The sequence below is a fragment of the Nannizzia gypsea genome, genomic scaffold, assembly GCF_000150975.2.
Source record: "Nannizzia gypsea CBS 118893 supercont1.2 genomic scaffold, whole genome shotgun sequence".
NCBI classification, from domain to species: Eukaryota; Fungi; Ascomycota; class Eurotiomycetes; order Onygenales; family Arthrodermataceae; genus Nannizzia; species Nannizzia gypsea.
This window is the reverse complement of record NW_003345200.1, coordinates 1,710,444-1,735,941: the sequence shown is the minus strand read 5'-3', so window position 1 is coordinate 1,735,941 and position 25,498 is coordinate 1,710,444. Positions and strand designations below refer to the sequence as shown.

Below are 25,498 nucleotides of genomic sequence, written 5' to 3'. Positions count from 1 at the left end.
CACGTACCTAGGTACTGGACCCTACAATATTAAACACTACGGAAATCTTATATACCATCGCCTATCTCCGAGAATCCCAAATGGACATCTAGTTTTTTCACGCCTTACTGGTTGAAATAAACCAATAAGGGCATGTCTACACGTTGCTTCGGTGTATTTCTATGACTGTGTGAAACATTCCTGTCGCTTAATTTTCATGGTTGGACTCTTGAACGAGCCAGGCAGACCACCTTGCCACATAGTGCGCCCACAGAAGGGCGGCGTCAAAAGTCAAGCACGATGTAAAACATCGACCTTGCATCAACGAAACAGCAAAATAACTCTCTGCTCGATATCGTTCGCCGCTAACTTAACTACCAAAGGTGCAATTCATTCATTCGCCTATTTGGCTATTTGGCTCGCCTAATACCCGGCGGTGTGATATTGCATGATTCTTGTGTTTCAAACACCGTTCAAGTCAGTGACAAGCAATCAGCTTTTGCATATTGTGCGATGGTGAACACGACGGTTATTGAGAGACTGGTCTAGCCTATTATACATATAATGGATTCGAATATATGCATGGACTAAGATGCCCCAACTGCGCTTGGCGGCTGTGTGTCTGTAAACAAAGCACGGAGCACTGAAATAAGAAGACTCTCCTCCGGTTCCTACCATGCAACAGGTATCACCTTTCCTCTCCTCCGGATGGAGATGGATTCCGAATATCGGCCTATTCAGCAGGCGAAACAGCCTCTGGCATGACACACTCCTGGCCAGAGGCAACATCGTGAAAAAATTGAGTCCTTGCATTGGCCATCATCCCAAAGACGCCTTCAAATCCGCCGTGCGAGTGGATGCGCGTCCTAGCAGTACCGGCAGGCGGGGGACGCTACGAGCAAAAAACCATCCAATAGCCACACTGGACCACCAGGCGGTTCCGGCCTTTTTTTCACCAATACGAGCTGTGCTAGGGCCCATTGCACATTTTCCTGCTGAACTAAATATTAATGGGACCCTATGATCACGCCCGAAAACTGTCTCGGATGCAGATTTTTGGCCGGAGCCTTTTTATTTGCTATCTTATCATTGACGAATTTTTTTTGAGTCAACTCTTGGCTGCTCACCATACTTGCATCCAGCTCACCTCCCAGCATGTGGTTGAATAGGAACCTCCGCGAGATCCGCCAAGGCGAGAAAGAGGCATGTTCCTTGAAAGCATAGTGAGACTTAACTCTGGGCAGAGGGCATTACTATCACAGGTCCGACAGCAAGGTACATGGAAGAACCATCACACGAGAATAGATGTACCGGCAAATAATATATGGTTCCGATTACAATTCTCCTTTAAGTTGCTTATTTTCGTCGACTAGCCCAGATAAGGGAACGCAGGTTCACAGATACCTCCAAGGGTGGTACTGCTGTTGTGCAGAGAACGGAGTATGGAGTACGAGATTACGAAATTAATGCAGTTTAGTCTCCCATCGGTTATGTTCTTCGGACTTGCTCCCTTCCAATCCAGCCACTTCATCTTTCCCGCTCGAAACTCAACCCCCAATATGTCGGAGTTTAACGCGACAGCTCCATCATTTCCTTGGTGGATTTTTGCGCTAGCAGAGCCAGAACCGCGAAAGGGTGCCTGAGCATCATCGCCCCCCCACACGCTGAGGGCCAGACACACGGTTACCTCGCTTTTAGAGACTGGACTATTGATCACACCAGCGATTTGCCTTTAAAGTATGCAGCTGTCGATCCAGGACGCTTCCTTTCCCCATATTTGTCGTCTTCCATCTCGACTTTGGTTGGACTCCACTGATCGCTTATATTTTACGATTGTACGACATGCTGTGAAACTACCGATTGAGGCGAATATTTTTTTCACTATCTGTACTCTCTACCTCTCTATCTACCTTCAAGGACATTCGCCATTGCTACATCACGGCAGAAAATCGAACGCCATGCGTCTGATCATTGGTAAACTTCCGGTTCAGCCCATCGGCTATCTGTAGTCTATTTACCTTCCTTTGAACCTTCTAGATCTCTTCTCCAGTCTTCCAGATGGAATACTTTGTTCCTCGCAGCAAATAAGCCGGTGGGGACAAAGACGATGGCATTCCAATGGTCTACAACGAAGAGTTCTTGATTTTATCTGACTATTGTGTCGCATCAATCTCGTCAACGTTCAGCAACTTGAAACATGCAATGATTATACAACCTTCGCACAATTCGTCTTTACTTCCTTTTTTTTCGTTCGCCTTCCAGAAGCACGGCAGATCTGATACCATCTGCAGGTTATTGCCAATATAACCCAACTCTTTACTTTAGAGGGAAAGAAGCAAAAGTCAGACAGGATTTGCCCCTCCCAGAATGTCAAACGTGCCACATGGTACGGAGACAAAAACAGACAAAAAGAATCGCATGGTGTCGATCAGGCGATCTCATTCTTCATTATCAAATTCAGCTACGCATTCAAAAGCGCGCAAGTCCCTCTAGCCAGAGATGCAATATCGCATCAACGAAGTGGGTATCTTCCTTGGAGGTACAAAACGCAAAAGTGGTGATCAATTTTCGTCTTCTGGATACCCATATATCAAAGGCTCCGCAAGCATATGATAACTCGGATGTTTATTCCCGCGGTAGGAAAGGATGGACACCAAGGTCGTCATCCTTCGTGACGTCATGGTATACCAGTCACTTATCGGCAAAAGATTAAATCTCACTGAGAAAATCAAGAGGGAATGAACCAAGGACACTGAGATGTGCTTGTTGCGAGCAGCATGGAGAAGCAAGAACAAGACTGGAATAACATGAACATATTGGCCTCAGCGAAAGTGTCAAGTGAGATCATGGGGCTAAATAGCCATTCAGTCTCTTCCTATTATGTTTTCATAGATACCGAGAGTTATGCTCCCGTATATCCCATCATCGGCCATGAAAAAGAGAAAAGAAGAAAGAGAAAGAGAAAGCAAGAAAAAAATTCGGAAAGGGAAAGACCTAGGCTAAAGATATGTCACGTGACGTGCTGACTTATCATTAAGCGAGGCTCTGTTTGCACAGTTTGTTCTTTCCCGTATGTGGACTAGCGTCTCTCTGTTGAGCTTAGAATATAAAGATTTTTTCGTTGACTTTTTCTTATTTTTCTTCTCTTCTTTCTCTCTCTCGTGCGGCGAACGCAGCGTAAAATGATTCCTATCATTACCCGTGTTACCTATGCGTCTGAAGCTGTCTGTACAGGCAGGTTCGTCAGTGATGTTATTCATTTAGGTGTCAGCTGCGTCCCAGAGAGATGAAATTGCACGTTGATTCTTACTTTTATTGGCTCTTCTATACACCAACTGGAGTGGCCATTTGTTGGGATCGAACACTCATTCTATACCTATTCCGTACTGCTTTTACGTGTATATACCTTTCCTAGAGTACCGTTTGTGAGAATGGAAGTGTCTTCAATGTTATTATTATGCTGTCATGAAGCTCTCTTTGGCCTATGGCGGGTTACCCATTTTTTTGATCTACTAATACTTGAACGCGCTTCAGAGAACAGTCTGTTTAGTTGCCTGCAGCGCCAACCTTCTCTATGACACCTTCTCTCTTCTCTCCTGCCTCGCCGAAGATGCGTAGTCTGTCTACTCTTATCTTCTCGCCGTCTCCATCGCCGTCAACGAAATACACATTCAGGGAAGAAACTCCCTGGAACATGACATACCGGAGCTCAACAGTGGCAGTGCCCGTCTTTGGGTCCCAGTCCTTGGGTGATATTTCGCAAGTCTGCACAGGTTTTGTGTCATCCGCGTCCTCAAATCCGATAATGTGGGTGTGGTTTGTAAAGAGCTTTATCGTCCTTGGCCGCATGGGTGCATCCTCTTCGTCATCGCTGTATGGTGGGAGTGAGGTTATTTGTAGAGAATGGATCTTGGTGGAGGACTGAAAGGGGATGAACACAATCAATTGCTCGTCCGTATCACTTAGAACCCAGTCTGGTTCTGTAGGCTCTTTTGCTTTGCCCTTCGCGTTGGCTGCTGCCAGTGTCCCGGGAATCTGGCTGTCGAACAAACTTCTTGCGGGCCCGGCTTCGTCGTCGCGGTTGAGCATATCTATGCCCTTCACTTCTACCTCATCCGTGATATTCTGGTACGTTCGGGGAGCAGGCGCACCTAGCCAGGCCGAACTTTCACTACTACCTGATTCCTCCGGCGCTTCAACAGCTTCGCCATTGGCAGCCCGCACACCAGCCATGACTGCATTTGTGAGGGCTTCTTTTCCTGCTCCTTTTATCCGTCGTAGAATTTCACCGTCTTTGTAAACGATGAAGGTGGGCATACTAAACCAGGAAACGTGACATATTAGCTCCTTCTGAGTTCCATATCCAATCTGCGCATGATAACAGTATAAACTGCTTTGTAGACAAATTGACAGGCACATACGCTGTGACAGTGAAAAGCCCAGCGATTTCTTGTTGATTGTCCACATTGACCTTTGCGAACTTCACCTTTTCGCTAGAATGTTGCCCTGCAAGGCCCTCAAATACCGGGCGTATTACTGTACATGGCCCGCACCAGTCCGCGTAGACTATAGGGAAGCAAACGAATTAGTTTCAGGTTGAAATTTTAAGGTAAGTTGAGAGTTAAAGTAATTGCTTCAACGTTATTGATGCTGATGATGGTGGGGTGACGAGGGGCAGGCTCAGCTGCTTGCAGGGAGGGGCGTCTTACAGTCCGCTACTACAACAGGAGTCGTTGATAGCAATGCTAAGAACTGCTCTGTAGATGTGATTTCAATCATCTTCGACATCTTGGGTCTTATCGTGGTTAGTCAGGTTGCGGTGGTGACCTGTTTTGGTTTTGAAGACGTTGGCAACTTCGCGCTTAGTGACTTTATTTTAAATAAAGTAAGCAACCTGTTCCCATTTTTAGCCGCAGGCGCTACTTGCCGTACATACACCACCGGGTATATGTGCTACTATTATCTTGTATCAAACATGGAATGGTCTAGGTATACATGCCCTCTCTTCCGTGAAAACTAGTAAGCCCATTAACGGGCTGGAGACCATCTAGACTTAAGGTACTCCTCGGTTTGATATAAATTCAAATTCCCAAGAGGCTACATACAAAGTGACGCCAGCAGGTGACGTGGCCCATGTCGTACCTGAAGACGAGTCTTAATGATGAGAACGAGCAAGTTACAGACATAGATTTATATTTTGATGCTCATATGTTATCCCAAGTTGAATTGATTGAACTATTCCAGAACCGCTGTAACCAGGCTTCAATATGCTGAATATAATTAAATAGTAGCAGCCGTTCGATAACATAATTTGATCCAATAAAAGGACTCAACGCGAGTTCTGGAGTATTGCAGTACCAAATGTCGTAGGGAACACCTCAGCAAAAGGATACAAGTATCTTATCTCTACGCTGGCTAAGGAGGTTAGCGACGTATCTGATATGCGGTAGTGAGAATTCTGGTGATTCCCATAACTTGGCTCTGCTGCTCATAATGCAAATTGGCCTTCCATCAATTTGTTCGAGGGACAACATATCATGCTCGATGTCCTCTTTCGAAGTGTTTGCATGCCAGTATCGTATAGCTTATGGCAATAGCTCTCGCCACAACAGCACATCATATTGTGGTAAGTATTGGCCACAAAGGCTCATCCATCCACATCTTCATGAACAGCAAACACAACCTTAGCCCATAAGCTACATCCTCGACACCCTATAAAAATCTCTCCCTTCTCAACTTCCTTCTCCAAATCTTCCTCAGTGACCATAAACCCCTTCTCGTCGCCACATCGACAACCTCGATACCACGTTTCAATGGCCTCTTGCTCTCTATCCCCATCGGGTTGACATACGACCGTCTCCATTGCCATATCGTCAAGGTCAAGCACCTCTAAACCCGTGCGGAAAATAGAGTCATCTTCATCTCCGTTTCTGTCAATGTTTGCACTAGCCGCTCGAAATCCAGATAGCAGAAGAAATTGATCATATTCAGCCTTTGCTGCTGGATTCGAAAGAACCTTATAGGCAGTTGTAATCTGGTCAACGGTGCGGGTTTCCGCGGATTTAGGGGTATTTAGATCGCCAGATAGGCTCTCCTGCTTTTCGCTCTCTCCTCCAGGCGGAGATGGTATTGACGGGCCAGATTTATCCGGATGATATTGAAGCAAGGTACGGTGGTAGGCCGCCTTAACGTCTTGTTTTCTCAATGAAACTGGAGGATGAGGGAGGCCAAGAATCTCGTAATGCGAAATAGCCCCATGGCTAGACTGTGAGGGGGCCATTAAACATACGGGAGCTATCTCTCCTACTGGTTGATGTCTGTGACCATCGCTCGCACCTTCCAGGTTTAATTCCGTCGAATTTGTGCCTTCTGCTTAGTCAGCCGAATTTTCCTGTAGCTACAGCGCTTTTCGAAGCATCCATCATATTGAGCACATTGAACATAAATCATACATTGATACTATTCGGTATCAAAGTGACGGCTGATAACGGCCTCTCCATCATACACCTACTCGTGAGAAAAAAGTGCAAGTTTGCCCCTTTTATGGTCCGCCTGGATATCAGCCCATCCAGTTCAGCTTCTTTCCGGGAGCCGAAACTAAACTATTAACGAGAACAAAGCTGATCCTTGGGATTATTTAGCCCAGCTCAGCTCAGCGATCCACAAGCCTTGCTTTAAATATTGCTGCCTCCCCTGCGCCGTTTAAACAAAAGACAAGTATTTCTCTTCAATCCATTTTTCTCCAGGTCACCATTTTCTAGCGGCCGGCGCACTTTACCCAGGCTACTACCATTCACAATGCGCGCCATCAGCTTGATCGGGACCCTGTCTGTCCTTACAGTTCTAGTTTACTGGCTGGACTCGAATCTCAGTAACTTTTACATCTTCAAGCCGTCGAGACTTCAGGAATTGGCAAAGGCGTCAATAGCCAAACATCCCAATAATGTCACGGCATTGATGGTGGATCTGAACCTGGCACTGCAGGAAGAATATGGCAGCCAGCACATTGAGACTTTTACCACGGAGCCTGAAAAATGGATTTGGAGGTATTTCCCTTTCCATTTACCATTTTCTGCCAATTGCTGTATTGGACAACGGTTCTTTAGTATATGACTAACGGGGTTCTGCAGTAACCACGGAAGCGCTATGGGAGCGTTCCATATTCTCCACGCGTCCGTCACTGAATACTTGATATTCTACGGCACTCCTATCTATTCCAGTGGACATTCTGGCCTTCACTTGGCTGATGATTACTTCACCATTCTCAGCGGTACGGAAAAGGCCTATAGACCAGGACAGCTGGAGGCTACCACATATCGGCCTGGAGATATCAATCACTTGCCTCGGGGACAGTCGATACACTATGCCATGGATGGATGGGCTCTGGAGTTAGCGCAGGGTAAGTAAACTTTTGCCTCTTAGGCCGTGAAATAATCGGTATATCTAGGGATGAAAAATGCTAATATAAATGGCTTGTAGGCTGGATTCCAAGTATGCTTCCGTTCGGGCTGGTGGAATCATTGACCAGCAACCTTGACTTTGTCAATCTTTGGAAGACGTGCAGTTTGACCGCGGATCTGATGGGTAGGCAGCTATTGCTCGGGAAGTTTTAAAAAAGGGCAAACATTGCATTACAGTGTGCAGGAGAAACGGAACATTAGATATGGTACACTTAATTTATCGGGTAGCATACATAACTGGGTGCCGGTATTTCTCTTTGGGGGGGTTTTCTCTTTCGGTATTTCACAAGTTGTTTAATGAGATAACTAGTTAATAAATAATGTTATATCTTGTGCCTAAGCAGATGATAGATAATCACTAAATATAAATAGAGAAACGGATCTAAAATGCGTGTTCGACAGGTAATAGGCCATATAGATCCTGAATTGCTAAAGACGCTAAGTTAAATCGATCTAGTTAAATGTAGGGTGGGTGTTTAATCAGTACAGGCAGAGAAACAAACAAAAGAGGTATTGTGGGGAAGAGAAAAGAAAGGATGGAAAAGGAAGTTGATAGAAGTGATACATAAGGAAAAGTACTGGAAGTTGTCGGGGCGTGAACTCATGTAAAAAAGAGCTACTAGAGCTCTTGCCATTTCTTCAGTTTTAGCCTTCTTTTTTTCGAGTATTTTTGGTTTTCATTTTTCGTTTTCAAATGCCAGGCCGATGGGCTAGTTTACTCAGAGGCCTTGAAGACGAAGCGGTCCTCTGGCTTAGACTCGAATGGAACACCGAGCTCGAGGAGCTTAACGAAAGCCTCGGAGAATTCCTTGAAGAAAACGTCCGAGTCTTTGGCGTAACGCTCAACGTGCTTCTTGAACTCACGGTCCTTGACCAGGGCCATGTCAGTGGGAAGCATCATGAGGGTCTTGGTCTTGTTGTCAGTGAGCTGGGCAGGGCCGGACCACTATATTACGAGAGTTAGTTAGTGTTACAGGAACAATAAAGAACGACACTGGCATATCGACGTACCTTCTTGTTAACCCACTTCTCAGAGAGCAAGAGCTTGAAGAACTCGTTGGTCATGACGGTAGGGCTGAAATCCCATGGGCCATCGTAGCCAGATCGGTCGGCATGGGCACGGCCGAGGGCATGAGCACCACAGAGAGCAACCATTTCACGGTCATCAAATCCCATGCGGCCAAAGACGTCTCTGATATGCTTCTGGTCCTTGGAGGCGTCGGGGAGACGGCCATCTGGAGTGCAGGCAGAGGCTTCGTTGTCCTTGCGGCCGGGTCTCCATGGGATGGTGGGACCCTGTAGCTCCTGGATGGCACAGGCACCAGCAAGAGTCCAGAGGTCAGAGTAGGAGATCCATGGGAACTTGGCTATATTATAACAAATGTTAGCAAATCCTATAATCTTGAAACCATGTCACGCTCGCGGAGGGATGATGGCATTTACTCACCCTTGACTGGTTCCAAGAAGTCACGGGCAGTCTTGAGACCGGCGTTGGCTCCGTGGCCGGCCTCAGGATCGAATCTCATGGTAGCTCCATTGCTTCCTCCGGTCTTGGTGTCCTTGCAGTATGTGCCAGATGCGTGCCAGGCGAGACGAACGAGCACCTATTGAAAAAGTGGGTGATAATCAGTCACTGCCTACCATTGCGTGTCTCTGCATGCAATAAAAGAGAGGGAAAAGGAGGACAGTCTTACCGGTCCGTAGCTGCCATCATCATAGTCGTCCTTCTCTATGAGAAGGTGCGCAATCTCGTCGTAGACCTTCTGGTAGTCCTCCTTGGTAGGGACAAATGGCTTCTGAGCGGCAGCAAAGCTATCGTTGTTCATGTAGTAGTAGGTACCACCAGCAGCAAGGGCAACAGCTCCGAGAGCCCAGTACATGCCAGAGGAGGACTTTGGAGGCTCAGACGCCGTGGAGTATCCCCTTCGCGAGGAGGCTCTGTAGGTCTGTGCTGGAAGGGAGAATCGGGCAACATTACGAGTTGCCGAGGGTCTGGCGGAGGTCACAGGCGTAGCGCCGCGAGCAAGAGCTCTGGAGAAGGTACGGGCAACGGAGGCCATGGTAGCAGACAGCCGAAGCTAGAATAGCAATTGACTTGGTAGAAATGAGGGTGATGGCGGCTTGATAAAAGCGACGATGGGGTGAGGTTGGAGACGAGGGACGGAGAGGCGAAACGAAGGGCGAGACAAGGGAAAGCGAAGGAAAAAGAAGAAGCAGCAGGAGAGAGAAAAGAAGGAAGAGCGAAGGAAGTGTTTGGACCGAGTTTAGTCATCCAGAACTATGGTCAGACGGAAAAGGAGACGCTTTCATTGGCTGGAGGGAGACAGACCCCACTCAGTTACCGGAGCTTTGCAGCCAATCAAAGACCCATAATTTGATAGCAATTATCACGTGAAGAAACGGATATTATGTAATCAAGGGGAAACGGAATGGCGGACAAAAATTGCGATGAAGTGAGAAGAAGCGACGAGAGCAGAAGAAGTCGTGTTACTGTTAGTAGTGGTGCAGAGGAGGAGGAGACGTGGACAAGGGGAAGCAGGAGCATAATCGAGAGTAAAAGCAGCGAAGATCGTGAGGATGCGGCGTGTACGAACTATGGAGTACACACACTGCCTAATTAGTCAAAGGCCGACGACCCGCTTAATTAGCTAACCAACTAAACCTCACTAGCGATCAAGTTAAAACAAACCTCGGGAAGAAAAAAAACGGCGTCGGCTACATTACTTTTTTAGACGCGTGTTTGATATCTTTGAACGCCTCAGCTGCGGTTTACTACGCTGCCTGATGTACCACGTCCGACTGATATATATTCCGGGGACAAAGGGCAGGCCAGCCAGCATGTATGAGTCGCTTTCATGCAAGGCTTCCAAGAATCTTTGTTGCTTTAAAGGGGTGATTGATCATCAAGCCTACCCTTTTCACTATTGAACCACCATGCAGGCAGGCGCGGAAGGCCGCATTTCGACCTCCAATGGCAGCTTCAAGCCATTGCCCATTTAGGAATGGACACGTTTGACAAAACCAATGATCGTTTTCTCCGGTAGCATCGGCCGAATAATATAAGTATTGAGGGACTCCGAAGGGATACAGATATATGAACCATGGACATTGTTCATGCTGGAGGAATACGGAGTAATAACCAGCAATTTGCTGCCTGGATCATACGTATCCCTTTTCTATTGGCAGGGCATATTTATGACTCCTCGTTTGAGTCACAACTTGGCTATCCTCTGGAGTGGCCAACTTCAGCACTCAATTTCTTGATAAATGTCAGTATCTCTCCTGTGAAAGTGGTGATATGAGATATGCGCACATTTAGTCGCATCGTGGAATCAACCCACTTTTGAGGAATGGAGTTTCGAATCTGCTGGATAGTAATGCCAGCTCCTGGGTGGTACCGGTCTTTCTGGTTTTGCTTCCTGATATTATCTCAAGTAATGATAGTTATGATACCTCAGTCGCCGTCATATTCCTCGAAAGAAATATGTCAATGGTCAGAAAGGAGCTCGCGCAGCGAATTGATACCACTGTCAATAAAAATAGGCGGGTGCTTCCAGAATACCCCAGACTCTGAGAAATGCGGAGTTCGTCTCGTGGTGAGGGACCCTTGGCGCGCCGACAAGGATAGTTACTTTCGCGATGGTCAATATCTAACAACCTATTTTGCGTTGCTTGTCCTGATGGCCTCGTATTGCGGTAAACCCAAGCAATTCCATGATTGAATGGAGAGTGCCAGATACACTTGAACGCACGAATACACGTCAGATCAGCTTTCTCTGAGCTGATCTTGCGCTTTGCGTGTTCCGCCAGGTCGAGAAAATAACGCTAGCTAGAATCGAGGAGTCCAATGCCGTTGTCTTGCGGTTATGCACGATTATGTTTTTTTATGGTGATTGGATCCCGGTTTTGACATCTTATCTTCGGCGAAGTGGTAGAAGCTACAGATAGGGCCGACAAAACTTCATATAACTACTTCATATGGTTATGGAGGCCCCGGCCCGCTCCCCTTTTTCTCAGACTTAATGTACAGAGTCTGTACATAGTCTTGCGAAAGTCACCGCTGTCCATTGTCGTTTTATGTTTACATTGAGCCCGCAAGCACTCGAAAATGGCCAACTTTGCTTTGGATCAGTGTCTAGGAGAGGACCTAGAGTACGACCAGCATGACGGTCATGGTCGCTCAGGAAGCGTTGAGAACAACGTTCCCGATGATGGCGATACCTCGCATTTTGTCCATGATCAGTTTTGGGGAGTCTACAATTTTTCGACCGACGTTCCTATAAGAGACCCAGACGGGGATATTTCCTCATCCGTGCGCCTGGAAAGCAGCAATCCTGGCCATACTCCTTACATTGCGGCCACAGGTCCTGCACTTTCAAGTGAATTGCTTAGAAATGTTGCTACATGGCAAAGCAATGCTGAAGTAGAAAGCATTTTGTCGGTACCTACAATGGAACATAGTACGTCATATGCCCTCCTTTCCTACATATATTTGATATCAGCAACTAATCTTCCTCCTTACTCTGCAGATGCGAGCAGTATAGATTTGGCTCGGATGGACGACTTTCTACCCCAGTGTTCTACCTCTAACCCTTGGACGGTCTTTTCCATACGTTCCGCTGATGACCCGGCTTACACGACTACCACGGCTACCACGACTGACACGGCTGACACGACCAATGTCACTGACACGGCTAACCCCACAAACACCACAAGCACCACCAATACCACCAACACAGCTGACACAATCAACACCGCTAATACCACTAACACTGCTAACACCACCCATACCACCAACACGACACGACAGAGCCTCGTCCATTGCCTATCGAGCTCACCTGAGGGCAGCCCAGTAAGGCAGCGGATCAGAGGCTGTAACAATGAAGGAATACCTTATAATGACAATCGGCCTCAAGGAGACATTCCCTCATTCCAGTGGACCGTATCCCGGGTATGCTGCTGGAGATGCCGGATTTATAAAAAGGAAGTAAGTGTCCAGTTTGATAATGAGTTTGCGGGAGCCCAACTGATCTCGTGTCAATAAAGTGTACCGGTGGCTTAGTATGCGATGAGTGCTCGAAAGTTAAAAACCCGAGAAACTTTCTGCTGCCATGTTGTACTCCTCGGATTGTAGAATTAATGGCGGTTCTTCTTCCAGGTATGTGAATTCCACGACACTCTTTTGCCTAGTTGACCTACTGTGCAACCATGTGTTAAATCTCGTTTCGTTCCTTCTAGAGAGTCTTTTAACATGGCTAGAAACAGCTGTGAAAAGTTATCCCGGAGAAGAGCAAGATGGTGAAGTATATGTTCGTTATGTCACTCTGACGGCAGGTACCGGGCCAACTATGGTTTTCCCGATTGTACGAGTCAAGTCGAACGCTGCGGCCATTGATTCTCATGCCGTATCATTTCAGCCAGAAGGGACAACCATGACTTATGTGCGGGGCGATGACCAGAGCATAGAGTCAGTTTGGGATAAGTGGCTTGATAGAGTTGTCAACGACTATCTTGAACAATCTTGCAACTTTGTGTTCCGCGATTCTCCTGACTGGGTTCATCAAGCTTTGGGTGTGGTTTGTAATTTTACAGATGCTGCGCTACATCCACCTTCAAGCAGACGAGGGGATATGATAGGCAAGGCTGATACGATGCTGCGCTGCTCAGTCCGCCTGTTTTTTGCACTATACCTGATGTCGACCCCGTTGGAAGTCAGCGGCGAAGGTATTGAAAGCGAAGAGGAGCGTACTGAAGTGAAAAATTACTTCAGGTCCAAGGCACGCAGTGTTCTGGAGAACCCGATCACCCAAACATCTAACCTGCACGATTTAGTATGGGGAAAGAGATATCAGTGTATTGGGCATATCCTAGCGACACTTGTCTTCTTGTCGCTTTCCTGCCACATCAATCAATTTATCCGCTTGGAACTGCCCGGCGTTGGTGCGAATGAATCTTCCGCCAGGGCAGATATTGATGATATGAACAGAAATGTCCACTACATCAATGAGTTGATATATTGCACCTTTCGATCTGAGATTGGCAAAATACTCAAGTACCCGAACACGAATCCTAATCAACCAAATGACAATGATCCAGACCCAGCAGACACTCAGTGGAGGGAGCTCTGGCATCACAATTCGACGTTGATATGCGGCCTATGGGAAATCATGAATAATATCAGTGAGTATGTCTCCTTTCTCTAGTCGGGGTAGATGATGCTGACTCTGGTTTCTAGATAGAACGGCTGCAGGGAACGAACTCCGTCAGCATGTGCAGTCGTACGACACGGCAAATAGCATCTCTATCCACAATGCCTCGATCGCGGTGTACGACGCTTTAGCGCCTGTTGTCAACAAAAGCCCTGGACCTCTTGGGAGGTTGAAAAAGCTCTGTCGCTTGCACTTTCCGGCCCTTGGTTCCGCAATTTCCTTCTAGTCTATCTCTATGAATTTCGGGCACATATTTCGATTGGCAGGTCCATTATATATTTTTTCTTCTCCTATTCTCCAGTTATCATTCTTCTTTCGCTTCTTTTATAAATACTGGCTGCTGAAGTTTGAAGATATAGGTCCTCCTCAGTTTTGTGGAGAGTTTTCGACCATTGTTTTGCACAAAAAAAAAGGTCCGGTTTGTTATCTGGTTTTCAGATTTGCTGCAGGAGCTGAGATTTCCATTTGGGATTGTGAAAGGCGCGGGACGCTGGTCGCAGCATGGTTGGGACGGACATTCTACTATCTGCGACGGAGTCGTTGGGGAAGACCAGCCACTCGGAGAACGGACAACTCCTGCCTATATACAAAGTTGGATTCTATTTGTGAGCGCTGGTGCTGGAAAATCTGTGGCTTTTCTTCTATAACTAATTGCAGGTCTGGACATACTGTCAGTTGAATATGGAGAGACCAAGAGTTTTTCCCTATTAATTGAATATTAATTCGATCTATTGGCTATTTAAAATCTTATTTACTTTTTCGAATATTGAACTAATTTAGTAACTATCTGGAGTATATATCTCAAGTTCTTGCATAGCTATTGGATCCGTATGTACTCCCTCGAGTCAACAACATATGGACATTAGAAGAGAATGAACTGCCTGGGTGCCGTAGAATACCAGGATATCACCCCGAATCTCCTGACCAAACGCTCCGTAACATCTGCACCGGTAGCATTTGGCAAGGCTGCTGTTTGTTGCCATACATAACACATGCAGAATCCTGTCCTTGCACACAGAGAGATGCGCCTGACATGGGTAACTGCAGTTTCAGCTGGCCATAACGACCCGGCCTCGAGTGTATCTGATAGGACCACTCGCTGTTAATCAACAACTAGCCCACCGTCTGGTGCCCTGTGAGCTGGAGATCAAACATGGAGTCCTGGGCTCAGCATGACGATGGCTGGCAGACAGCGGAGGAGGGTTGCATGCCTTCGCTAACTACCCCCGTCGCCAACAGCTGCTCTACACAACAACCGTGTCATCGCAGGATCTTCTCACCTGCTGCCTGCGCCCTTGCGCCTCGTTCTCGTTGCCCTGGAATGCAACATCACCTTAGTAAGCAGCTTACCTAAGCCATGTGAACCCAAGGGCGTACGGTACGGTACGGGCAGTTACGATAGTTTACGGGCCAGGCACCCGCCAAGGGCCAATCAGGGCACCCGCTGTAAAACGGTGGATCCGCCATCCGATACGCCCGCGGTAATGCCAGGTACTGCTTAGTCATTAACCCCGTGATCCTTCGTCCTCTCGCTGTCTCACCTTTTCCTCTTTAGGAAGATTTTTCTCTCCTTTTGCTGTTTTTCTTTTTGCTTCTTCAAAAGAAAAAGACGAAGACGAAGACGAAGAAGTTGAAAAGAAGCAGAAGAAGAAGAAGAAGACTCGGTCACTCGTTTACAAACAGCTATTTATCCACCACTCTCGCTACCCTCGACTCTCGACACTCTTTTTTCCATAGAAAGCGAAGCGGCAGAAGACGAGCCGTTGCGCGGAACACGGCGGATCGCTTAACTAACGGTCGGTTGGTCGACAGGGAGTCACCTCCAGCGGTCGAACACGAAGAAGACGAAGACGAAGAAGAAGAAGAAGAAGAAGACGACGACGTCGACGTCGAAGAAGTCAAGGATAATCAATAATCATAATACATCACGATGCGCTGGACGTCGCGACTCTCGTTCATCGTCCTCTGCGTCGCCCTGCTGGCCATCGTCGTGGGCAGCCAGCAGCCCCCCAGCCGCCATGCCCGTCACCGTCGCCAGCTGCTGAGCGGCGCAGACTCTGCCACCAACAACGGCAACAACAACCTGCCTCTGCCTACGTCGGATGGGAACAACAAGAACACCAGCGAGGACAAGTCGACGCCCTCGCCGACCTCTGACAAGCCCACGAGTCCTACGCCCCCTCCGACCTCCGACAAGCCAACCTCTGAGCCTCCCACTTCGGAGAAGCCGACGTCGACACCACCAAACGTCCGAGAAGCCTACCTCGACGCCTCCCCACCTCGCAGCCAGACACGCCTACCCGCTCGCGTTTCCTACTCACTCCAACCGACACGCCGCCATCGCCCACCGGCAACCAGCCCAGCAGCACGCCAACTCGTCCAAACGACCCCCCAACCAACAACCAGCCAACCGAGAAGCCCACGTCCACCCCCAGGTCGACTCCCAAGCCCACCACCATCATCATCACCCAGACATACACCAACAGCGATGGCTCCGTCACCCAGTCGACCATCTCGTCCGTCTCCACCCTTCCACCAGAGCCCACTGTGGGCAACGGTGGGAACGGCAGCACCGGTGGCGGCATGAGCCCTACCACTCGCAACACCATCATCGGCGTCGTTGTCGGTGTCGGTGGTGCCATCATCCTCGGCGGACTGGCCATCGTCTTCTTCAGACTCCGACGCAAGAGAAACGCCAATGCTGATAACGACGATGACGATCTGATCCAGACCGGTGCCGCCGTGGGTTCTCAGACCCACGAGGCTCCTGGAAACAGCCCGTTCAAGTCCACGCTCGACCAATACCACAAGCCAGGAGCAGTCAACCCTGCCTCAAACTTCTAACCCGCTTCTGTGGTTTCCATTTCCCAACTATGATGATGCGACGTGTTTATGTAGATCTTGCGACTTGTACCTTGCAATGATTTATCAAGACACTCACAACACGCCAGGGAGGAAAGGATTATTTTTGTTGTTGTTTCCCACGAGTTATCTCATTGCTGTACTATTTGATGTTTTATTGTCTTTTCCCTCTATTTTCACTGGCGCGCGGGGGCTCTGGATCTGGACCTGGAATCATTTTACTTACCATTTGTTTCTTTCTCATTTTCTCTACACTCCTTTTTCATGACTACGTTATATCCCAAGCTTCTTCTTCAGCTTCTTCATTGCACCCCATAAATTGCATTGTTCTCTCCTTTCCCACATATCCCAAAGTGCAATAGAATGGGTGGTTTAATGCTCCCTATTTCACTTCAAACTACTGCTTATTTCACCTACTCTCCCTCGGCAATTCTATAAACCACACCCTTCATACTTCATAGCCTTTGACACTCCTTTGTTCTTTCGGGCAATGTGGCCACTGCCTTTTACTCCGGACACTTTTCTTCACACACGGAATTGCTCTCTCCTACTTCTTCTCTCCTGCTGTTCCAGTCATATTCCTCTTCCTTACGCAAGCAAGCGGTCTAACAGCATCTTTCTCAAAAGGTCTTCTGATTATCTCTTTTTTAATAATCTTCCATTCTAGATCTTTCTCTTCCTTTGTGACCTTGCCTGGTTGTTGTCGAATTGTATTTTACCTTACAATCCTGATCATCATAGCAAAGTAGGAAACTCGATTTAGATATACCTAGATACACTTAACTTTTGACCATTGCCTGAAATTAAGTAAACTTAAGTCTCTCTGGTGGTACGTCAGAAGCTGTTATATTGAGTTTTTATACTATAGATGGTTTCAACTCCTCAGATACTCTTTTACTGCTTCACCCCAAGCTGGAACTTTCTTATACTCAGCCATCAACGGGACGTTCCCATTCTCAATACCCTCAATTGCAGCAGCAAGGTCATCGCCGGACCCTTCCTCCTTTAGCTGTCGGATAGGATACCTATACGTATGGATCGAAAACACAATGGCCCCCGACTTTGGCAGACGATAAAGCGTCTGTCTCTCACAACGCAGGAATGTCTGCAAGAACAAACAGCGAGTTAGTTAAATTAACGAGACCACACGTCAACAACCAGCGGGAGGAATGGAGTAAACACTTGCATCATCTATATCCAGCTCCTCTAGCCGTAACTGTTTCACCCCCTGCCCTATCGTTGTCGCCAAGCGCTCATCTCCAAAGGCATAGAACAGGCCTGCTCCCGTTGTGATGCCCCAATTCACCCGTTTCACAAATTTCCCGACCTCTAGCTTTTCAAAGTATCGATCCATGCTCCTTTCGATTTTCTCCCGGTACCCTGGCACCGGCTCATGAACATCTTTCAATTGTTTGCCAAGTTTCTCGCGCGTGTTGAACCCAGACGGGAAACACGTCACATACGCCTGCAGGACATACTTAACACTCGACGAGCCAGCTGCACGCCCACTCTCTTTCCGTCTTTCATTTCCTGCATCCTTATCCTTATCCTTAGCCGGTAAGAGAATAAGCATGTCCTCGTCGATTGTTTTAGCTAGGGTTTCCAATGCATTTACCAGCGGGCGACCCGGTGAAACGCTTGCCGGCAGCACCTCCCCTGTAACCTTATTCTGAAGCATGAACACCTTGCAGCTCTCGTACTTGGCTTCGATCAATTTAAACATCGTCGGGTATCGGTTTGGGAGATAGATTCCCATGACAAACTCATATAGTTCGCAGATTGCATCGTGGGCCAGGGGAAGCTCTTTGCCATCTACTTCTGACTCCCCCTTGCTTGAGGCAGGATGTATACCCAGAGCAATATCGTAGTGCTCCTTAAGGACCTTTCGGCGTTCGGAGATTCTATCTTTATATTCCTTGTCTATGGGTATCAGCTCGCTTGGCTCGAGTGTTTCAAGAGCTATTAAAGGCGTACGTATGTATACGTATACAAGCAAATTAGCCCCGGCTGTGGTCTATTTATATAAGCCCGTCAGTATCAGGAAGGTGGAATCTCACCCATGGTAAGATTGTATTTGGGCTTGTACGGCCGTAGCTTCATGGGCTCCGTAGTCTCCCAGTTGAACTTGTCAAGTGGCTGTATCGGCGGGAAGTCATCTTCGGATACCACCGTGAGCTTGCGGACCGCTCCGGGGGATTTCTATATTTATGCCATCGGTTAATTGAAGTGGACATGCAGGGTGCGGCGTGAAATGACATACTGGTCCGTCTGATCTGGATCGATACCATATCATCGCCACTACTGGTAATAGCAGGAGGACATTTGTAGGAATCTGGCTTCTCAACTGGACTAAGAACTCCCACACGGAGTGCCAGTAAGGCATAATAATGTCCGATATAGCTTTTTCCATGCTGTACAGAGTATTCTCTCTCTTTTCTCCAAAATACGGGTATATTGACTAGAGTATTCAGGTCTAATCTATCCTGTATGACGCTGCAGTCCTGGGTATCAAAATGACCACCTCCAGAATCGGAATACTACTATAAAGACCCTGTGATTAATTCACACACCGAAAATGAATTTAAATATCAAGGAGCAAAGCAGATGTCCAAAAGTTGTACGAGGAGTAGACCTGAAATGGAAGAGCTTCCTGTGTGGAGAAGACGCTGGGGGAACTGGTGTTCGTTCGGTGGTTATTATAGCCTAGCCTGGCCGCTAGTGTTGACCCTTCAACTCCACACTTTTAGTTGGGTTCTTTGTCACCAGCTACGAGTATTTCCGATTCCTATTAAGCTAAAGGACGAGCGGGATTTAATTTGTGATATTTACGCCCTACAGGAGAGAAGAATATGTGATAACGTCTAACTGCATTAAACTAGTTGTGGTTTAACATATCTGCTCGCTTCGCAAGGAATGCATGCATGGGTTAACGAGATAAAAAGAGACGGACAGCATGAGAGAAATGGAGTAGATATGCGATGGACTCGAGAGTCAAATGGAGAAGAACAGCCACCCTAGGACAGAAATGTATAGCTATAGGCTGACATAACGTTCATCGTGATATAAGTACCGCAGCTGTAGAACCGGGGGTGGTGTACTCCTATACTCCGGTAGCCAAAATTATAGTAACAAGCATTTCTTTAAGGGGTAGAAAGAGAATAGAAAAGATGTAGCTTCCCCGAACATGTATGTGTACCATGGAATGGGGTAGGGTGATAAGCTAACGAGCAAGTAAGAGAGAAAGTGAGTGTGTGAGTGAGAGTATGATAGACTTCTTTCAAAGACGCTTCTGCCTCTCCTGCTCGACGATTCTGCTAGCTCCAAGATGCTCGAATAAAATCTGTAATTTGGCCTGACGCAAACGGGATGAGCTGATCATGTCCCTACTGTCTCGTAAAAGGTTCGAGTTTGTGCTGTTGATTATCGAACGAGTATCATAAGGCAGCTGGTACTCATGTAATATTCGGTCCAGCTGCGTGACTACTCTATAGTTAGCATGCCAGTCGATTATCAGGGATCAACATCGCAATACTCACCATCTAACAGTTTGACTGACTCGACGGTCTTCGGACTACGGAAATCCGTAGGGAATCTCCCGTCAAAGCACATCATGGGATGTACCTGTGTAAACTGGCTCCGGGGATTGATATTGTGATTTGCAAGGGACACAGCCAGGTTTGTCCGACGAACAAGCTCAGCTAGAGCCGGGTCGTTTTGGCCAATGTTGGAGTTCTGCATAAAGCCGTTCCCAAGATGATGGGAAACTCCGCGATGGCCAGCACCGTGGCCCGGCTGTCTTTCTTGCTGTGGGTTAAACGCGGTGAACGGCGTGGTTGGGTCAAGATGATGGCGCATGTTGGAATGGTCTCCAAAGTCAAAGCCTTGCACTCCCTGCTGGGCCTGCTGCAACGCAATTCCAACATCACTTGAAGACATTGACCGGGGGTCTATCCCGTATGCTCCGCCTGGTAATGCGGATGCTCTGTGCCTCTCACCGCCACGAGGAATCATACTCGTTCTCTAGCGGTGTTGTGTGTGCTCAGGGGTAATAAAGAGTAAGTGAACAAGTGGAATTGGTTATTTATCCTGCCTGTTTGGCCTTGCTCAAGTGAACTATGAAGGTGTGAAGAAAGAAATGTCTAAATTAGAGGATCAAACAGTGTTCAAATAGGGCAGAATGTAGGATCCGTGTGGTAGCCTAGCAAAGGGAGGGGGTTGATTTAAACGTGAGTTAAAGAATCTTCGGCTTCACATATGAATACCGTAAGGGGACTTTAATATATTTATATCAAAAGGCAAGAATAGCAGCAGTGGCACCGAGGGCGAGCTGAACACACTATACGAATATAGGGCGGTTGAGATGTTGCACCACGTTCAATTGTCCCACTACGCTATTCCGTCCCTTCTGTTGGTTTAGGGAAGTCGGACTGTTGCAGGGAGACATGTTTTGGGATAAGGGTATTAGTGCAAGACAAGTTATGAACAATTGGCAACACCATTGTACATTCCGTGGATGCTACCTCCCTGGCATTCTTCCCGTTGCCAATCTAATCCACAGTCCTCATATTCCAGACGAGGAAGAGGGAAAAAGCCGGCAAGACGAGACGACGACAAACAGATCATACTGGACTGTCATGCGGAGAAAATCAGTGTTGCACAGAGCGTTGTAGCGGCCAATGTCCAAGGGTAATTTCGCCCGAAGATATGGGGAGCGGCGCAGACATATGCCAATATGCAGTGTTGAAAAAGCCATCTTAGCTACCGATGACAAACAAGTATAGGGCAGGTATCGCTTCCTAAGCAAGTAGAATTCAAGGGTTCTGATCCGTTGCACACAATAGTTGACAACTCATAGCAATATAGAGTTTTCTTTCCTTTTACCTATGACAAACATCCATCCATATGCTGAATTGGATAGAGGCAATGCAACAGACCAAACGGGCGCCGCGAAAGAGATCACCTGAAAGAATAGTCCGGTGGATGCGAAATATCTCCGCGCTGCAACAAAGGCATGGAGCGGGCCGCGGACTGGAAGGCAGCAGACTGTGGCCTTTCAGGCCAAACAGTGGTTTTCGCCTCATGTTGATTAGAACAATCGGCCATCAAACGGCGTTGGGTAGGTTGGGCTGAAGTGTCGTAGGCCAAAAAGTGAGAATGCCTTAACCCAAAACAGAATTTGGTAGGAAAGGCGCATCAGGCATCAGGCATCAGACCATCCGCCGTGCTCAATAATGGGGGCACAAGCTTCCATCAAAACGGCCGGAGAACATTTCTAGAAATATTCGATTGCAGAATGCGGTCTTTGCTCTCACCCCCCTGCCTTTGCCCGAGAAGTACCTGTAAGACACGATAGACCTCTGACCGGATCATACACGTGTTTACATGGTGAGGCTGATAATAGCCCTTCAAACCGTGCTATAGTTCCGTGTGACTAGCAGTTCATAGGGGTGAATACGAGAAGCCCGCAATAGTATCCTCGAGCACGGCTCTGGTATCTATCCGTCGAACGAACGTGCGAACAAGCGAACACCAGGGAGCCGTTTGAAGCAGAAAAAAAGCAACATAATTCAATTCGGCCTAGCGTCCAAAGGCGAGGTGACGGATTTCCTTCGAGAGACAACTGCACCGGGCGCCGCTGGCCCATGCAGAGCAACGTTCTCATTCTCATCCAGCCTGCCTCTCCCCGACGCTTCACTTCTGCTGTTCCCACCACCGTAGAAGTCTAAGCCAGTCATACTGAACGCCCTTCTACGCCCACTTGCAGATTCAGAGAATATAGGTATGGGAGCGACAGGCCGTCGTCTACCCCTGGCCCGTCCTCCGATGACAGGTATTTCGTACGTTGCTGCTCGCCAGATATAGAGCATTATATCGTACGCGAGGAAGAATAGAAAGGGGCCCATCATCAGTGTACCGAGAAGCACCTGGGCGGTCACACATGCTCCGAGACAGCAGCTGTGTTAGCGTGGGTTTCCTGATACGGTTATCGCATGGGGGGTTGGAGGGAAAGGTGCATACAAAAAACCGGATCAGCCACCCCTCGAATGCGGTAAGCTCCTGCGGGAGAAGAGAGTACCAGGTCATTCTCTGTCGTTCTTTTGTTCACTTGCCTGGTTTTGGTCTTGGTGTTGCGTGTCGTTGTCGGGTAGCGGCGCAAGAGTGTGTATGTATGGATGTATGGATGTCTACCTGCCGTGTTGCCCGTTGTACAAGGCTGGTCTTCTCTGCTGTGTCTGCGTGTTATTTCTGCCCGGGAGAGACTCTCAGGAACGGCGTCATGGTCTTTTAACGGTCGCTGGCCTGTGTACCTAGGTATGCCGTGGTTCACGTCCGCAACCAACTTGGGGCGCAGCGTAAGAAGACACGACTAGAAGCGCAAGCTCGACCTTAACTCACCCTTGGCCGGACTTTCTATGGAGTTAAGGCCGTGCAGGGAAGGGAAGTCAGCCACAGTCACGTGGTAGTGCAAAGCCACCGGCTGTACAAGCAGAAGAGAAACAACCAACACCGACGCCGTACGTCCCTTTGCATTAATTCGTGGTGATAAGTTGCTATGTATGGCGTACAAGACAGACAGGGAGTAACAGGAGTAACGGGAGAGTCGAAGAAGGCTGAGCAGCGCGACGGAGAGAATTGAAACAAGCCAAGGGAGCTCACGGGAGCAGTTCATCACATTGTCATTAGAAAACGAGAAAACGAGATAAATAATAGACAAGATAACCCCAAATCTACATGTTAGACCACGCTTTACTCAAAAAAACATAGTACCCAATATCCTGTATGTGCTGTGGATGGAAAGAAACAAGAGAGATGGAGAGATTTCAAAAGACACCCCGTTCGTAAAAAACTCCAAAAAGGAAACAAAACGTGAGTAGCACATCCCTCCCAAAAAAGCAGCAAGCAAAAATACCTATTCTATGGAGTGCGTAGAGTTGACTTCAAGAGGTTAGCGGTGGCCTCTGTATGGGGTGAAGCCGGACGGGCTTGGTTCTCGAGCGTCTGAAGTATGTGACTGCCATCTGTCGATGGAAGCTACTTCTGCGTCGTGTCTTAGCGGCGTGGACTGGGCATGGGAGAGCAGTCTGCGTTCACTTTCGTTGGCAGCTGTGTAGAACGAAGGCTCCTCAGTGTCGTTCGGTTGGAAGGCCGGGTGGTCTGAAAGCTGCGGTACTCGGCTGTGAGAATGGGATGGGAAGCTCATGCTAGCTCGAGCCTGTTGTTGACTGTACGTCGATGGAGTAGGTGAGGATGCGCGTGAAGAGCTAGGCGAGTCCCCCATTCCCATGATGAAGCTCTTGGGCGTGTGAGACCGTTCGGTGAAGACGTCGTCTGGTCTGCCGTAGATGCCGCCGCCAAACTCGTCGCGGAAGTCAGGTCGATCTTTAAAGTAGGAGAAGTCAAGCTGGTTTTCGGCGACGATTTCAAAGGGAGCGTTACGGCTGGGAGGCTGTTGTTGTGATTTGCCGCGCTGGGTAGAGGACATCTGGTGCATGGCTATGTCGGAGTATTCGCCTGTCTCGGTGCCCATGCCTTGACGCGACTGGTAGAATTTCTCCAGGGCTCCGGCAGCCTTTGCGTGGACCATCGGGGTGGTGAGCGGTTTGTAGAGGGCAGGGTGGCCGAAACGAGAGCTCAGACGCTCTGTCATCTTCTTGGAGGATTTGCTGTTGGGCATGGCCTCAGGGTCGGTGACAATGGCGCGGCTGTAGTACTGCATCTTGTTGTCGAATGTGGTGCGGCAGTACCATTTGAATCCGAGCATGATGAGCGGGAGCGGAGCGAGAGAGTATACCATGGTCCAGGTTCCCTGGGAAATGACGACGAGGCCGGTGACGAAGTTGGAGAGAATGACGGCGAAGACGATGCGGTTGTAGAGGACTCGCCAGTAACCGCCGCCGGACTCGGTCTTCGTGACGAAGATATAGAGCAGGAGGTACTTCTTGAGCCAGGAGTCGATGGCAAAGTACATTGCGGTGACTGGCAGTACAATGGGTTGCAAGGTGGAAAAGCAGAGGGCCGTTGTGACGTAGAAGAGGAAGTAATTGTAGTAGCTGGCATAGTCGAACGGCGGCGGAGCGGTCCATTCGATGTATTTGCGAGGCGTGGGACTGAAGAACTTGCGAGCAAAGAAGATCCAGACCATGTTGATCATCTGGACCAAGTCGATGGCAGCACCCAAGTTCCTCTGCAGCAGCCAATTGACCCAGAAGGGGGCAACATGGATGAGAGCGACGACGAAGCCCTTAAAGGCCTGTCCACTTTTCAGGGCATTCCATGCATCCTCGCCGTTTTTGCTTGCATTGATGATGATGACGACGAGCTGCCAGACACTGGAGAAGAGGGAGAAGACGACCAGGTTGTTAAAAACAAAGAATGCGTAGAGACTGTGGATGACCTGTCTCTCGCGGGCTGTCTTGGTCTTCTTGCCAGCGCGGGTAGCGAGTCGACGGAATATGGTGGGGAGCACGAGGTAGACCAGCGAGAGGATTGCGGGTGAAGCGATACCCTGAACGGCGCCCCAGGTCTTTGGATTGGCGTTCAACGAGGTCTGAAACGCCGGCCAGAACTTGCCGAGGTTACTCAAGTTGGTCAGGAAGATGGCGATCATGGCGTTGGGAACGATCCAGATGACGGTCAGGATAGTCGACCAGACGGCGTTCATGAACCGCTTCCACTTGAGGGTGCCCTTGGTCAGCCCGAGGTTGTCCCATATGAGGTCGTTGGGTCTTGGAGCGAGCCTGATGGTGGTTCCATGGGGGTGTTTGTTCCGAGCGGCAAAGGCGACTGCATGGGCGTCCTCGATGGTGTCCCAGCTGGCAAACCCGTAGGGCATGGCGTTTCGCTTGTCGATGGATTCCCGAACATGTCTGATCTCCATCTCCAGCCGCCGGACCTGTCGGTATAGTAGTCAATGGCATCTACCTGTTCAGCAGGCTGAGAATGACGCGCCGCGATCCTTCTTGGAGGGCTTGCAAGTAGGACGGGTTG

General features: G+C 48.4%; 11 protein-coding genes across 11 annotated transcripts; 5 read left to right on the top strand and 6 right to left on the bottom strand.

Annotated features, from left to right (window-relative positions):
- Positions 1-655: 655 nt before the first annotated feature.
- MGYG_02668 (hypothetical protein) lies at positions 656-1,456 on the top strand (the record flags this gene model as incomplete). The annotated part of the gene is made up of 3 exons (XM_003175090.1): positions 656-946; positions 1,149-1,254; positions 1,353-1,456. 3 exons carry the CDS (start codon positions 656-658, stop codon positions 1,454-1,456), a joined length of 501 nt encoding a protein of 166 aa, XP_003175138.1.
- A 2,069-nt stretch (positions 1,457-3,525) lies between these two features.
- On the bottom strand, positions 3,526-4,767 carry MGYG_02667 (thiol-disulfide exchange intermediate; the record flags this gene model as incomplete). Its single annotated transcript, XM_003175089.1, has 3 exons — positions 3,526-4,297; positions 4,401-4,545; positions 4,689-4,767. The coding sequence occupies 3 exons, from the start codon at positions 4,765-4,767 to the stop codon at positions 3,526-3,528; spliced, it is 996 nt and encodes a 331-aa protein (XP_003175137.1).
- Positions 4,768-5,626: 859 nt separating this feature from the next.
- Positions 5,627-6,259, bottom strand: MGYG_02666 (diphthamide biosynthesis protein 4; the record flags this gene model as incomplete). Its single annotated transcript, XM_003175088.1, has 1 exon — positions 5,627-6,259. One exon carries the CDS (start codon positions 6,257-6,259, stop codon positions 5,627-5,629), a length of 633 nt encoding a protein of 210 aa, XP_003175136.1.
- A 518-nt stretch (positions 6,260-6,777) lies between these two features.
- Positions 6,778-7,592, top strand: MGYG_02665 (C-8 sterol isomerase; the record flags this gene model as incomplete). The annotated part of the gene is made up of 3 exons (XM_003175087.1): positions 6,778-7,025; positions 7,110-7,378; positions 7,459-7,592. The coding sequence occupies 3 exons, from the start codon at positions 6,778-6,780 to the stop codon at positions 7,590-7,592; spliced, it is 651 nt and encodes a 216-aa protein (XP_003175135.1).
- Positions 7,593-8,154: 562 nt separating this feature from the next.
- Positions 8,155-9,499, bottom strand: MGYG_02664 (cytochrome c peroxidase; the record flags this gene model as incomplete). The annotated part of the gene is made up of 4 exons (XM_003175086.1): positions 8,155-8,385; positions 8,451-8,806; positions 8,887-9,043; positions 9,134-9,499. The coding sequence occupies 4 exons, from the start codon at positions 9,497-9,499 to the stop codon at positions 8,155-8,157; spliced, it is 1,110 nt and encodes a 369-aa protein (XP_003175134.1).
- Positions 9,500-11,547: 2,048 nt separating this feature from the next.
- MGYG_02663 (hypothetical protein) lies at positions 11,548-11,948 on the top strand (the record flags this gene model as incomplete). The annotated part of the gene is made up of 2 exons (XM_003175085.1): positions 11,548-11,880; positions 11,901-11,948. 2 exons carry the CDS (start codon positions 11,548-11,550, stop codon positions 11,946-11,948), a joined length of 381 nt encoding a protein of 126 aa, XP_003175133.1.
- Positions 11,949-15,132: 3,184 nt separating this feature from the next.
- MGYG_02662 (hypothetical protein) lies at positions 15,133-15,563 on the top strand (the record flags this gene model as incomplete). Its single annotated transcript, XM_003175084.1, has 3 exons — positions 15,133-15,139; positions 15,252-15,312; positions 15,386-15,563. 3 exons carry the CDS (start codon positions 15,133-15,135, stop codon positions 15,561-15,563), a joined length of 246 nt encoding a protein of 81 aa, XP_003175132.1.
- A 15-nt stretch (positions 15,564-15,578) lies between these two features.
- On the top strand, positions 15,579-16,492 carry MGYG_02661 (hypothetical protein; the record flags this gene model as incomplete). The annotated part of the gene is made up of 2 exons (XM_003175083.1): positions 15,579-15,896; positions 15,935-16,492. 2 exons carry the CDS (start codon positions 15,579-15,581, stop codon positions 16,490-16,492), a joined length of 876 nt encoding a protein of 291 aa, XP_003175131.1.
- An 892-nt stretch (positions 16,493-17,384) lies between these two features.
- On the bottom strand, positions 17,385-18,920 carry MGYG_02660 (hypothetical protein; the record flags this gene model as incomplete). The annotated part of the gene is made up of 4 exons (XM_003175082.1): positions 17,385-17,615; positions 17,691-18,469; positions 18,568-18,709; positions 18,771-18,920. The coding sequence occupies 4 exons, from the start codon at positions 18,918-18,920 to the stop codon at positions 17,385-17,387; spliced, it is 1,302 nt and encodes a 433-aa protein (XP_003175130.1).
- Positions 18,921-19,787: 867 nt separating this feature from the next.
- MGYG_02659 (hypothetical protein) lies at positions 19,788-20,521 on the bottom strand (the record flags this gene model as incomplete). The annotated part of the gene is made up of 2 exons (XM_003175081.1): positions 19,788-19,990; positions 20,047-20,521. 2 exons carry the CDS (start codon positions 20,519-20,521, stop codon positions 19,788-19,790), a joined length of 678 nt encoding a protein of 225 aa, XP_003175129.1.
- A 2,935-nt stretch (positions 20,522-23,456) lies between these two features.
- On the bottom strand, positions 23,457-25,388 carry MGYG_02657 (DUF221 family protein; the record flags this gene model as incomplete). The annotated part of the gene is made up of 1 exon (XM_003175080.1): positions 23,457-25,388. One exon carries the CDS (start codon positions 25,386-25,388, stop codon positions 23,457-23,459), a length of 1,932 nt encoding a protein of 643 aa, XP_003175128.1.
- Between the last annotated feature and the right edge of the window lie 110 nt (positions 25,389-25,498).